This window comes from Thermobia domestica, chromosome 3 (assembly GCF_964235325.1).
Source record: "Thermobia domestica chromosome 3, izTheDome1.hap1.1, whole genome shotgun sequence".
Lineage (NCBI taxonomy): Eukaryota > Metazoa > Arthropoda > Insecta > Zygentoma > Lepismatidae > Thermobia > Thermobia domestica.
This window is the reverse complement of record NC_137456.1, coordinates 13,942,885-13,957,933: the sequence shown is the minus strand read 5'-3', so window position 1 is coordinate 13,957,933 and position 15,049 is coordinate 13,942,885. Positions and strand designations below refer to the sequence as shown.

The window sequence follows — 15,049 nt, the reverse complement described above, 5'->3', positions numbered from 1 at the left end:
AAAATGATCGAAAATGACTAATATTAGTATCAAATCCAGTTTTAGAAGTAGCTGTGATTAACAGTGACAATTCTGATGTCGTGTGCCGCCTGGAGGAGGGGAAGCGGAGCTGTGTATACCTAAGGGGAGGGGGAGAGAAATTTAAAAATGATCAAAAATGATCAGTATTAGTGTTGAATCCATAGTTTTCGGGGTCGATGAGAGAAACAGTGACACTTCTGATGCTGTTTCAATCCTAGTTCAGCCCTGATAGTTGGGGAGGGGGAGGGTAAACGTAGGGGAGGGGGATAAAAATTTTCAAATGATCGAAAATGACTAATATTAGTGTCGAATCCATGGTTTTCGGGGTCGCCGAATTGATCAATGATATTTTCGATGCTGCTTAAATCGATGGCATTAAAAACGAAAGCAGCATATTTCACGGGTATTAAACACATGAAATACGGAGTTGTGCATTTAAATTTTCATTTAAACCCAGCGAAGCGGGTAATATATGCTAGTAAATAGTAAAATTGATTGCACAGAATTAAAGTTCTAATATATTTCTGCATGTTCCGACGTCTACAACGAGGTTGAGCAATAGTAGTACCCTGTACTGTAAGAAAGCACGTACTGACATCCTATATAAATCTCCTTTATGAAGAATAAGCTCTTACTACAATAATATTGAAGAAAAGTGTGAAACGATAGATGTATTCGATATGTCTGGAAGTGTGTTTTGGAATATAATTTGTAATCTAATAAGCTGAATTAATTAGTGATACAGTAAAAATTTCAGTATTTTTTTCTGTAAAAAATAATGTCATTTACCATATGTGTAAACAAACACTGTAAATGGGCAGAATGCCTGCTGTGTGGTTACAATAAATAAATAAATAGAGGTGAAAAAGTACAATACTGTAACTAAATGGAAAATCGTTCGCATCAGTCACATCTTAATAATAATAATAATAATAATAATAATAATAATAATAATAATAATAATAATAATAATAATAATAATAATAATAATAATAATAATAACAATAATGTTTTGAGCCAGGTGTATTTTGGACTCAAGAATTAGAAATCTAAAATTTACATCAAGAAACATTTTGCAGAATATGTAATTTAATTCTTTTTTTTTTTTTTTTTTTTTTTTAAGAAAAAAAGGATTCTTGTATTTTCTTTCGAAACGCAAATGGTGCGTGAAACATGTAAACAACTTCGGCTACTTATTTTATTGATTGTTCAAAACCCACGATACAGCGATATGATCGAACTTTCACTGTACCTACTCATTAAGACTTAGCGTTCACACAATATCACTTGGTATAAATAGCATTTTACTTGAATTTAAAAGAGAAGAAACATACATTTGCATGTTTTCCGAGAATAGCGTGTGATTGCATATGAAACTCTAAGACTGGCTTATATTTCACAGTTATTACAATGTGTCATGCACGGAAGCCATTAGGACCCGTTTAAAGCATTTCGTAAGCCAAGGTTCGTATTATGTGATAGAAGTCTTACGTGCTAACATTTTACTTACATGCATAGTAAATCTATGCAAAGAATCTTAATAACATACATGTTCTATGGATTAATAATCATACTTGTAAAAAGAAAAGCATGAATTCGTTTAAGTTAATTATTAGGAATTGTGATAAGTTCCTATTGCCAGTTGGCGACTTGCATAAGTAAAATATGAATTTGATAAATAAATATAAATATATACCCTATGAACCTGTAACCAAAATATTTACACCACTGTTCAAATTAAACTTCCGGACAAGGGGGATGCTTGTGTATTGTCGGTATTTATATACACTATACACTATATAATTATTCTATGCTATAAACGATACGATAAAACCCGCTTATACAAGTGCTCTGAGGGAAAGCATGGTCACCCGTCTTGTCAGACCATGCAATGTTGCCAGTTGCCGCTTTCGACAGCAGAGGCCCTGAATGAGTAGGCTCATCCGCCATGTTTGGTCTGACTTGTCTACACACTACCACAATACTAAAGTTAACGGTGATGGTACGCGTTAAAATAAAATGTTTCAAACTTACAAATATATGTTAACACTTTAGAAATTTCATTAAAGAACTATTTCAAGAGTGTGTTTGCAGTAATTAAATAACAATATTAGAAATTGTCTTCACGTATTTATACAAGAGAAAAATATATCCCCGGCAAGGAATACTCTTACTTGTCACGAGCCGGGGATAAGTTTTGACGAGGAGGGAGAATCCACCCGTTAAGGGTCTTCACTACAGCGAAATTAAACTACCGCTAATTTTAGAATTTTTCTGTAATACCTTCAAAACAAATAAAAATATTCGAAAACGGAAACCAAGTGAACTAGAGAATACGATTTTACATCGATAACTTTACCACAATTCACCTATCTGCTTTGGTATGCCGCTATTTACAAAACCCGCAAAAACTGCTAAATCTATGTACAGTTGCAAATCGAAAGCAGATAAATGAGTTGTGATAACGGTATCACATGCAAAATCGTATTGTCTACTTCACTACGTTTCTCCTTTTCGAATGTGTTTTATTTGTTTTGAAGATATTACAGAAAATCTATAAAATTAGCGGTAGTTTAATTTCGCTGTATTGAAGATTCTTAATTCGAACCCTAATTTACACTAGGCAAGGTTGTCTAAAGTAAAATTTAAAAGCACAAATTCAAAAGAACACTGACTAATGAAGTTAAGAGAAATTTTTGATAGAAAGACTTTTCTTCCAATTCTACGAAATACTTTTCTTCTTAATTATCTTTCTAAATGTGTAGAAAACTTCCTTAATTAAAAGCAAGCTTAGCCAAGGGCAGGGCCGCCCACAGGGGGGATGTATGGCGCCAGATGCGCCATTGAGAAAAATTTTGGGGGGGATTTTACTCTACTTTCGAACTAGCAATTTTACTGTCGGAATAGCATTAAAACACGATTTTGAGAAGCTAATTTTCAAAAATTTTCCGGGGTGAACCCCCGTACCCCCTGCTTCGATACTCGATGAATGAAGTACCGCGCAAGTAGCCGTATGAAAGGAAAGGTTGGTTTGTTTTAAGAGAGAAGGGCCGCCCACAGGAGGGATGAATGGCGCAAGTTGTGCCTTCGAGAAAAAAATTGGGGGAATAAAAAAAAATGGGGAAGAATTTTACTCTAATGTCGAATAAGTAATTTTGCTGTCGTCAGAATAACATTGGAACACGATGCGATTTTTTTTAAATCTCGAGAATGAATCCCCCTACCCCCTGCTTAGAAACTCTATGAATGAAGTACCGCGCAAGTTGCTATATGAAAGGATGGCGCCAAGTTCTGGTGAACAACAGTTACAAACACTCAAGGAATCACTTTCAAATATAGATTTGAAACTTGCCTATGTTGTCTGTTGAAAATTATAAAGTAGTTTGACATAATCGTGAGCTAATGGTAACCATACAGACAACAGCCAAGTTTCAAATCTAAATTTGAAAGTGATTCCTTGAGTGTTTGTAACTGTTGTCCACCAGAACTTGGCGCCTATTTTTGTGATTTCAATTCTTTTTAAGGCCACTCGTACTTGGCTCTTTTACAGGAATGTTTTTTGTTGGATATCACTTCTTTTTGTAGGCTAATTTCGAGGACAACATTTTCTTTTGGTATCAATCTCAATAACTTGTAACTTGCGTCTTACTTTTCATGTACAAGGGAATTATATCAATATTTTGTAAAGAAAAAAATAATACTACTAATTGTAAAAAAAGAATACCCGTGCCATACACAGTGTGTAGAAGTTTTTATACCCTTCAATATCCTTATAGAACATATTTAGTATTGTACACTACCAAGACTACTAATAAAAGTAATGCCATTTTTATAATTACTACCGCCCCTACTACTACTACAAACATTCTATAATACTACTACAGGAAATAAAAACAACAACAAAAATAACAATTACTAGTACTATAAAAACTACTGCTACACTGGGCAATTGTTTTTAGAGGACTTGAGTTTTGAGGAGGGAAGAGATTATTAGTTTTGGGGGGGAGTGCGCCATCAGCTTTGGGGGGGATGGGCCCCCCCGGCCAAGGGATATTGTTTCACCTGCACATTATCCGAGTGAAGCTTTACTCAAGGATTTTACGTTATGTTAACTTTACCGGAATAAACCGCAGTTTTCGTAATTTCTGAGCTTTTTCCGTAACACACACATTTATATAATATATAACATTAGTAGTATAGTGTTTGTTTTGCAGGTACAATGCGGAGTCTTAGCCTAACTGCTCACCTCACACGTGAATTCACGAGACACCTTCTTGTCACGTATATGCCAGGCCATCTTCTGGTTATAATCTCCTGGGGTAGCTTTCTAGTGAAGCCAGAAGTGGTTCCTGGAAGGATGGTCCTGTTAGTGACAAACCTTTTATCGTTAATAACGATGTTTAGCTCTGTGAGGTAAGATAATTTTTTAGCTACATTATATTATAATGTAAGTACAGCTCACAGATGACGAGAACAACCCTAAAACAGGGGAAGCGGGGAAAGATCAACGACGCGGTCAAGTCCATTTTCAGTTTTTGAGGTGTGGTCTATACTTAGATGTCGTCTGCTACTCCGGGTAGTTATCTGTGTGTTATTCCGTGGTGTCATTTGAAATCCCCGTGCGAAAAGTGGGCGAGCCCATACCTACGTCACACTACTTCTGCTAGGATTCTTCTCGTCATCTGTGAGCTGTACAGTCCGCAGCAAAAAAACTGCAACCTGAGCATGTAAGTTTATTATGAAACGACGAAGTCTTTTTTTTGCTCCAAAATAAGTGTGCAGGGGAGGATGCCGAGGTTTCTTCTGCGTGATTCGTGCCACTTAGACGTTATGTTGATTCCCTGGGCTGTTAGGCGTAGTTTCACAATAAATTTACATGCTCATGTTGCAGTTTTTTTTTTGCTGCGGACTGTACCAGGGTTGCTAACCATACGATAATTGATCGTGAGATAAGATAATTGAAGCCTTAATGTTATACATGATAATATACTTATGATAATGGATCAATATGCGATAACTTTAGAATGCACAGTTTTTTGCAGTTTTTGAATGTGCAAATACATTGTAAATCTGTGAGTTTTACGACTCATGGTTATTCCGGTTAGGCTAAAGAAGACGGTGATGATGAGTAATGAATGAAAATGGTGAAATGAAGAAAGTGGGAGGAAACGGGAGAACTCCGAGAAAACCCACGCACACGGTGTTTGTCCACCACAAAGTTCACATGGCGGGGGCTGGGATCGAACCCGGGACCCCAAACACCAAAGGTGAACGCTCTACCACTGAGCCACCGCGGCCCCGCAAATAAATTGTAGATGTGCATTAAATAAAATATAAAACACACACACACACACATTATGGTTTTAAGAGTCATTTCCTTTAAGATAAATCAATAATAATTTGAGAATTGGCAAATGATAACTGCATCCATTTTAAATATATATATATATATGTTTACGAATGGGTCCAAATATTGTTGTTGTTCATAGTAGTGTTACTAAGGATGTTTAAAAAAATTGTTGAGTACAGTGACGCCGATTTGAAGATTCGAAACTGGAGATCACTAGACAAGTTTATTATATACGTTATGTTATTGGTATTATTATTATTAGTAATATACTTGTTCCTACAATTATGACGTGAATAACAAATATACGATATTTTTTGTAATACAGTGAAACCTCTGAATAACGGACATCAGTGGGACATGAATTTTTGTCCGTTACTGAGAGGTGTCCGTTACAGAGACGTTACAGAAATTTAATTTCTCACAACGGTAATTGTATGCAGTAATATAGAGTAAATCAAGGTTACTAGAAGGAAAGGTTGGGCTATACGCACAGACGCTTCGCTCCTTGTTTTGCGTGACGTCAGCAGCGAGGAGCAGCAAGTAGGTATAGAGGTGTACGAAGCAGCCAGAATGTCTTTTTTCTTTCCTTATGCATAACATTTTCGCTGTCACAATATTCTCCTACACACACTCTACAAATAAATAAATAAATAATAAATAAGCCAGCAATAAATAGAACATCTTCTCAACGCAATTTATATTATGGAAAATTAACGATGTACCTGTGTTGCATGATCATTTATTTACTTTTTGATGAGATAGATAATTGTTGAATTATAATTACATTTTAAATGTATTTATATCTGAAATGTTACTGTGAATGTATTTAGCAAAGTTGCAGATAAATATGTGTTTTACCAGGGCAATCTCTGAAATTTCCGGTGCCTGGAGTTAAAGTAATTGCGAACCAATGATAAGGTGAGTTCCTCACCCGGCAGAAATAGATTACTTTGTGATTACTGATAGGAATATCTCAATAAATACTTAAAACCATGGATAATAATAATAATAATAATAATAATAATAATAATAATAATAATAATAATAATAATAATAGATCGTCGATGCATTCAGTTGCGGAAGCCCTTTGATGCCTAGCAATTTATTTTGTTCAATATACGGCACTCAGGCTTAAAGTTTAAAATTGCCAATTCATATTTTCTGCACATGATTATTAGAACGGAACCCATCCGTGTTAAACGTCATGTCGACTATCCATCACAGATTTTATTTAATGTACCCATTGTTGACGCTATGATTGCACTTCGTGGCATTAATAGTACACAGTCCGGAAAAATGTATTTGGTTTACATCTAAATATTTGTATGCTAACTAGTGTTACGAATCGAGACGAGACGAGAAATTAGGTTTCCTCGTTTTGTAGAATCGATTTTCGAAAAAAGCTCTTTTCGTCTCGCCTCGAAGTTTCTCTAGCCTCTTGTATAAATTTGTGCACAAAATGTGTCCTGACTTCCTAAAGTCACGAGAGATCCACGAAGGATGAGATATAAGAACATTTAAACCATATTTATTATTGGAGTATATTGTGTAATGACTTGTGTATCTTTGAATGCTCTTCATTGTGTTCTTACAATCACTTTATCAGTTTATAGTTTGTTTTTTAAACGATGAACCATACAACACTAAATCAGTGTTTAAGGTTTAATTCTTGGGTGAACTCGTGTTGCCAATGAGACTCATGAAGTTTCTCATATTGCCTCGAAAACGAGACGAGAACTCCCATATTTTTAAATTTAAACGAATTTAAAAGATTCTTCTCGTTTCGAATTGCAGACCAGACAAGACATTTCTCGCCTCGGTCTCATCTCGTGGACATCACTAATCTCAACAATGAATTAGAAATAGTTAACCTGCTAGTTTTCCTCAACGGTCAAACTCTTCCATTCTGTGGTGCAAGGCGTGGGCAACAGCCACCCCTGTTCTACCCACACGACGTTCCGGAGTTTTACTCTGATTTCTAACTCAAATAAACATCTAGAGGACCAATAAGCATACTTTTAAATTATGAACATGTATACATAGAAATTTATGAAAATGAATAAGGAAAATAAACTTACTTTATTTTACTTTGAAATCGGGAAATCAGCTCCCCCTAGAAAATTTTCTTCGGGTGCCTATGATCCTGACTGAGGACCTTTGTCTTTTCTTGACTATTTTGGCATGGAGGGACTAAAACTATCAGTTAAGTATGAATAGTGCAAATCAAAGGCGTATACATGCATAAAGAAATCGATTGATTGTACAATTGATAATAATTTAGAACAAGTTTTAACTCTAAAAGAAACCGATGAAATATAAGTGTCACTCTTAATATTAAACAAACTGAAAATAGTTTGAAAAATGTATCGGTAAATATCGGTGTTTATTTGCCAATGCCGATACCGATACTCCCAAAAGTGGCTGATATTACCGATACCGATATATCGGTACATCCCTAATTCTATAATGTGGAACACTTGGAGATGAAAGACAAATACACGTAGAAATACATATGTACACACGTACTCAAGTTCACACTATCTTGCAATATTGCATGTCTGTACAGCCAAGCCCACGTAAAGAAATCTTCCGATATATAGATCTTTTCTCTCGTCCACGTACACCACTAGAAAAGAAAGCAACACAATTCAACATAGCAAAAACCCAAAATAAATAAAGAATTGTTTGTGGTTTTACTAGCAAATCTTCGCGCGCCAAGCCTACGACAAGTTCTAAGTTCCTCGCTGGTGACGTCACTGTGAAGAGAGCGTGAAAGTTGAGGTTCGGAACATAGGTTAAGAGCACCCCCTGGAGTAAATGCATTATGTATGAGCATAAGTACGTAAAATTCAATATGAAAATACATTGTATTACTGGGAGGGATGAAGGAGAAATTATGTTAAAGAATATTATTGCGGGGGGTGTTAATATATTCGTATACTGCAAAAGATAATGTGTGATGGTAATTTTTTAAGTACATGTCATCACCCTGTAAAGAAAATCCACTCTCCTTTACACTGCATGAAGTGATGAAGAATAATGTGCCAACGATGTTTGGATATTTTCCTATATGGGAAGGAAAAGCGTTTTTCATTTATTTCATATTCACAGAACCTTCTCAAAAGATACGTTAGAAACCAACTAACCGGCTAAACTCTTTTGTTTAGCGAAAAAAGGGCATGCTTTTTCCTCTACAAGGGCATAAAATTCATTAGCAAGTGTCCTCTGAGAATCCTCAATACAGTTGCGAAAGAAACATATGTATATGTATGTGTTATTGCTTATTGAAAGTTTTCTAGGATTTCCACCAGAAAACAGTTTATTGCGGGCAGAAAAAAAAAAGATTTTCAAGTTCAGCTTGAAGCTCTTTTGTTTGATGGTTCACCAGGTTTGGACTCATGATGGATACATTTCTGTCTACTGAGAATAGTTCCTGTCCGTTGTGAAGAGGTTATTGAAACGTTTGGGAGGAAAAAAAAAAGGACTTTCCGCGTCCGTATCTGAGTGTCCGTAAAAGGGAGGGTTTTGTTCCATAAGAGAACATATATTTTTGCCGGGACAAAAAAATCTGTCCGTATTATAGAGGTGTCCGTTATTGAGAGTTGTCCGTTAAGGGAGGTTTCACTGTATATGATAATTTTAAAGACGAAAATCGATAATTTTGCTCTCAGAGTTGGCAACTCTGGTATGTACAGAATCGATCGTACAGAAAGGATCAAATGTTATCTGTCCAAATATAACGATTATTGTTATCAAATTAATACTCATTCAACTTGAAATAAACAATTATTACTTTTCCAAATAGTGCTTGCAAGTGTATTAACTAATCTTCAAAATTATATATTGCTTATTCTTACCCAGTCATTAGTATAGTGAAGTGGTCACTTTTAAAATACACTGCAACTTGAGAAAAATCAGAGTTAACACTGTACAGAAATAAAGCACATTCATAATAGTGTTGAATATATATATATTTAAAAAGTTATATATAATGTGTTACAAAACTGTGTCACGATATTTCGGGAACAGAATCCTCACATCAAAATAAGAAAAAAGTTAATATGGACCTGTACTCAAAAGTGGATAGTTTGGGAGTTATAGGGTGCAGAAAACGTGAAATAAATGAATTTTAAAAGTTCATAGCTCCACTACTATGGGATCTATCGCAGTCTGGTCAAGACATCACTGGGGAACTGGTATGTGGACTATCCAAATATCCAAGTTTAACAATGCTGCAGTACTTGCACACCAATTTTTCTGAGAGATAGGTGAAGAGTGATCAAGTACTGCCAAACAACCTCTCTAAAAATGATTGTGCAAGTACCGGAGGCAGAGCCGGTGAGAGGGAGGGGCCAGAGTCCTGGGGCCCAGGGCCCCAAAGGGGGTCCGGCGGCCGAGGATAAAGAAGGATAAAGAATTAATAAATGTTGTATATTCTTACTCAGTTTGCTTCCAACCAGTGCGCTCTTTGTGTAACATCTTTTTTTTTTTGGGGGGGGGGGTACTGTGATCTTGCAAAGAAATGACAGGTGACCAGATCCAAGAACAAGCAGCTGCACTACTCGAGCGATACCCAAAAGATTTAGGAGATGATCTTTCTGATGAACTGCATAGCCTGAAATTGATATATTCGGTCAAATTTGGTGAGAAAACGCTTTCACCACGGGATCTCCTAAATAACATAAAAACTTTGAATCTAGAAACTTTATTTCCAAATCTGACAGTGGTCCTTCGTATATTCGCCACAATCCCTGCTACCGTTGCTAGTGCAGAGCGACCTTTCTCTATGTTAAATAGAGTAAAAAATGTTTTACGCTCTACAGTATGTCAAAACAGATTATCAAGCTTAGGCTTGTTGGTAGTGGAGACAGAACTTCTCAAGTGTACCAACCTGGATGGTATCATTGATGAATTCGCCCTGAAAAAGGCCAGAAAAGGAATTTTGTTGTAACTATACGTAGAAAAGGATACATTGAAACTGTAACAGTTGTCTAGTATTAACACATATAATAAATTTCTCCTACAGACAATTACTATTAATATCACATTATTAATCACACTATAATTAATTTGAGCAATATTTCATTGAAATAACTAAATTAGACCCAATACCTCATGTTTCTAGTTAAGGAAGACTAACTGCATAGCTTATTTCTATATTATTATTTATAGCAACAATTTGTGCAAAGGTATTCATAGTATAGGGTAGATTGGATGGTTGAGAACATTTACCCTCTCAACCTCTATTAACTATTTAATACGTTATTTTTGTATTTCCTTCACAAATTATTTTGTTTTGAGCATTGGAGGAGAACTTTTGCTATTACAAATAGATAAGTTACTTTTTGTGTATTTTGATACCATTGTATTAAATATATAATTTTTTTTATTCATTTTAGTTTTGAAGCCTTCAAAAATCTTAGAACCAACAAGTATAGGGTCTAAACAAAATCATAAATAGTGAATTAATGAGTTTTTTTTTCAGCGAACAGTGAACATAGGCTAGGTTCAGAGTTATTTTTCACTTATTTGGAGATATAGCAATACTGTTTACCATGTAAATTAAACGCATTAATGGTCTAATAAAGAGTTCAAAATAAGCCTTAATGTTCATTTTAGTTTAACTCCGTCCTAAGTCGTAAGTACGTAAAAAGTCATAAGGGAACATGTCAGGGGCCCGGGAATGCTCAGCCCCGGGGCCCGCGACCGCTCTCGCCGGCCCTGATCGGAGGATCTGAAAGATGGATATTTGGATAGCTCACATACTAGTTACGGTAAGGGGTCGGAGTAGTACACAAGTTATAAATGGCGCAATATTGTCGGAACAAAACACAATAACAGAATGTTTCATACACGTATGGAATAGCTTGGGCCATCTGCCATATTATACAACAAAACGAAAAGAAAACAATTAAACATCTTAATGATAGACGATATTTAATGTCGATAAGCTAAAGTCTACTTTGCCCGCCTATTAGTGGGCAAACTGGAACGTACATGTATGTAGGGTAAAAATTGTTGTTTGTTGAAATAATGTTGCGAATTTAGTTAAGACATTACGTAGTTGCGCAACTATTACCTTCGGTGAACGAATTATGAAGTTACAGATTTGTAAATCTTTGTTTACAATAAGTTCGTGAGTAATGAAATAGAAAACTTAAAAAATGCCAGGAGCTTTTGCATATATGTCTACTCAAATGATATGAAAATCTACTTAGAATACAACTCAATATGTTCAGGTGGTTATAAAAGTGGCAGTTTAGTACTCAAGAATTTTGGCTGTCCGAACAATTATCATTGGTCCACTAAAAAAAAAAAAAGACATACAGTTAATAATATTGTATTTCTGTATAAATAGAGCCAACATCTTGTATTAGTGTCCTGTTTTTCTGCTCAATTATAAATTTTCTAAGACCAAACTTATCATGAGGAAAATGTGCCTCAATGGAGCACGTTTACATACACGACTAAGCCACTTTTGAATACTACTTGCATTGTTTGTTTGTGTATTGAAACGGGCAAAGCGGGCAAAGTAAAACGGTTCCACCTTGTCCGCAGTCTGTTGTTCCTCTTTGCCCGCGTCAGTACGATTCACATTTTATACCTCTCAAAAGCAAAGTTTTCATTAATTCATAAAACCATTTCATCTATTTCTACTATGAATAATGCTGTACTCACATTATTGCAAAATACATATTTCATATATTTTTTTTTCTGTTGAATATTCAAGAACTACAACTCTTCTCTTCCTGGCCTTCTGAAAACTTGTGTTTTCATGTTACGCGATTTCCCTCTATTACGCATGCGCAACCCAGCACGTGTAGTTTTCCATTGCGTCATAGCGTCATGCTATTTGCTTCTCTTTAGTGCTACCACCTGTACCTTGATGTATAGCGTTATGTTTCTATTCCACTTTGCCCACCCTATCCCTACTCAGTGATGTCTTGACCGACTAGGATCGGTCCTATAGTAGTGGAACTATGAACCTTTAAAGTTCATTTTTTTTTCGTCCTCGGTACCTTATACACGAAACTATGCACTTCCGGACCATAGGTCTATATGAACATTTTTTTTATTTTCATGTGAGAAATCTATTTCCAAAATATTCTGACAAAATTTTGTAACACCCTGTAGAAGTAATTACTATCCTTTCCAAAATTGTGCCGAAGTTCCGTTAAGTATGTGTCTACAAACCTTTTTTTTTTTTGTTTGTTTTGTTTATGTTGTGTTATAATTTTGTAATAATTCCTAGTTTTGTTTGTTTTTCACCCAATTGTTCTAGAAACACTTCTCCTGGATCCACTCGCATAAAGCCCGTCGAAGTGTGGTTGGTAGCGTGTATATTTTTCGTATCGTTGGCGATGGTAGAATATGCTGTGTTGCTGTTGTACACCCGCTTTGAGAAGGCGTGGGAGGAAAGCATTTGGAAGCGGCCGAGCGAGAAACAAAGCGAAGAGGGCGATGGAGAGTCATCGGATTTGCAGAATAGAAGGAAGGTAGGCAACACACAAACAAACATATACAGGATGAGTCATAAATCTCCATACAAATGATGATAATACTACACTACAGTTATATGATAATATTCCAGGAAACTTACTACCTGGAATATGAAAAATAAACATTAGTCATCTTGTATGGAGACTTACTACCTGGAAAATAAAAAATAAACATTAGTCATGTAGATAGGGTTGCCAACCGTCCGGTATTTTGCTGGACAGTTCAGTTTTTTTTTTTAACCTCTTTGTTCGGTACGACCTCAAAACGGGACGTTAAAAGTCCGATAAATTTTCCTCTTACAAGTCCTATTCTCTGTTCTATTCAAATTATTTTGAGACACGAAAGAAATAGTTTGTTGAGGAATATGGTCAAAGCAGATCTTATAATTCCGACTTGTCGTCGGAATTTGCTAAAGAGTTGAAAGCAGGGAAATTTACTGAACTTATCAAAATTGCTTAAGGTTAACTAAAGTACATTTTCACTGTTTCATCCTCAGCTACTTCCAGTAATAGTTTGTAGGCATTATGAGGCATTACCAGCCTCCGTGAAGCTAGTAAAACTTATTTTTCAAGAATATTTTGTGCACGCTATAATTATATTGCCAATTATATTTACTTTTGTTTTAAATACAATGTATTATTGATGATAGACTAAAAACTACATGGACTGACTCAACCAAAACTGGAATAAGTCAGTTTAATAAATGCTTCAAAAGTAACGAAAGTTATTAAATTCGAATTCTGAATTGCTTAATTTCATGTGAAATAGCCACTTTCAGGTTGTTCGCTTTTTTTAACGAGCGGTAATGTCACAATCTTATAAGTATACGTACTCCAGGAAGGTGTCCGATATTTCCATTTTCAAAAGTTGGCAACCCTATATCGCTCATTTGCTGCAACAGTGACACACTAAAAAAAATCGCAACTTTTCAGGAGACGATTTTAAAGGTTTCGACATGCTATAATTTCAACAGCAATTTATATAAAGAAACTGCTTTCTGTCAGCCAATTTTATAATTTCAGATGTCTCGCTCTAGTAATAGAAAGTAGATGCATAAAGGTTTTTTTCTTCCCATTAACTCAATAAGAGTCATTTTTGAGTTCCGTCACTGTTGCAGCAAATGAGCGATATACAAGGTATTTGGAAACAATAACTTTAACATGAATCCTCACATAAAATAAAATTTTAAAAAGAATTTGACCCACATATTGTTGCACTAAAAGAGTGTAGTGGTTATTTCGAGTGTAGTTACCATTAATGTATTAGTGGAAGAGATGTGGCAAGAATTAGCCTCGAATCATAGCAGAAAATTCATGGGATCTTCTAGAAACTAAATATGATAGAACAGGGACTGAAAACTGTCACACTTTTCGTACTTCTTTTATTCGACCTTCATTAGACATTTCAGTCTCGAGTTATACTATATATATATATATATATATATATATATATATATATATATATATATATATATATATATATATATATATATATATATATATATATATATATATATATATCGTTCCAACAAATTGTTGAGGCTGTCTTCTAAATGACATATGTGCTCTCTGGATGGTCTTGGTCCCGAACACCCTGTACTATTATGAATATCCCTATATCCATCGTTGCTGAAGATGTATTTTATTTAATACTGTTGCACAACTCGAACTGGTGCAGAAACATTATTTCTAATTCCAGATATCAGCTGCAGTATTTCAGTCTAGGAGGCACATTCCGTACCAGTTTACTCAAAATTCGCGCACAACAACGTAACGCAAATATTGTAAATAGTTATTATAACTGATATGTTGATTATCGCAAACAGCATATTTTCCGTATCGTTGACTCAAACTGTTACGGAATGTGCCCGTCGTTTCTAATTGGGCAACGTATGATCTAGGATCACGATTTCTCAGTTAGATCAGGCTTGTCAACCATACAATAAGTTATCGTGATATTTGATAATTTAAGCTTTAATGCTATATACGATAATGCCCTACCGATAATAGGCGAATATACGATAACTTTACGACGCATATTATATTTAAAGTTTTTCAATGTGCAAATAAATTGCAGATATGTATTACATAATTATAAAACAAACACATTGAGGTTTTAAAGAGTGATTTCCGTTAAAATAAATGAATATCGATTTGAGAATTGGCAAATGACAACCAT

At 35.1% G+C, this 15,049-nt stretch overlaps 1 protein-coding gene across 1 annotated transcript in view; it reads left to right on the top strand.

Annotated features, from left to right (window-relative positions):
* Window positions 1-4,249: 4,249 nt before the first annotated feature.
* Window positions 4,250-15,049, top strand: part of LOC145682418 (glutamate-gated chloride channel-like) — a 22,320-nt gene continuing 11,520 nt past the window's right edge. The window contains exons 1-2 of the mRNA XM_081754044.1: window positions 4,250-4,434; window positions 12,654-12,867. Of these exons, the coding sequence (XP_081610170.1) occupies window positions 4,307-4,434; window positions 12,654-12,867 (342 nt within the window). The 5' untranslated portion in view covers window positions 4,250-4,306. The remainder of the gene's footprint in view (window positions 4,435-12,653; window positions 12,868-15,049) is intronic.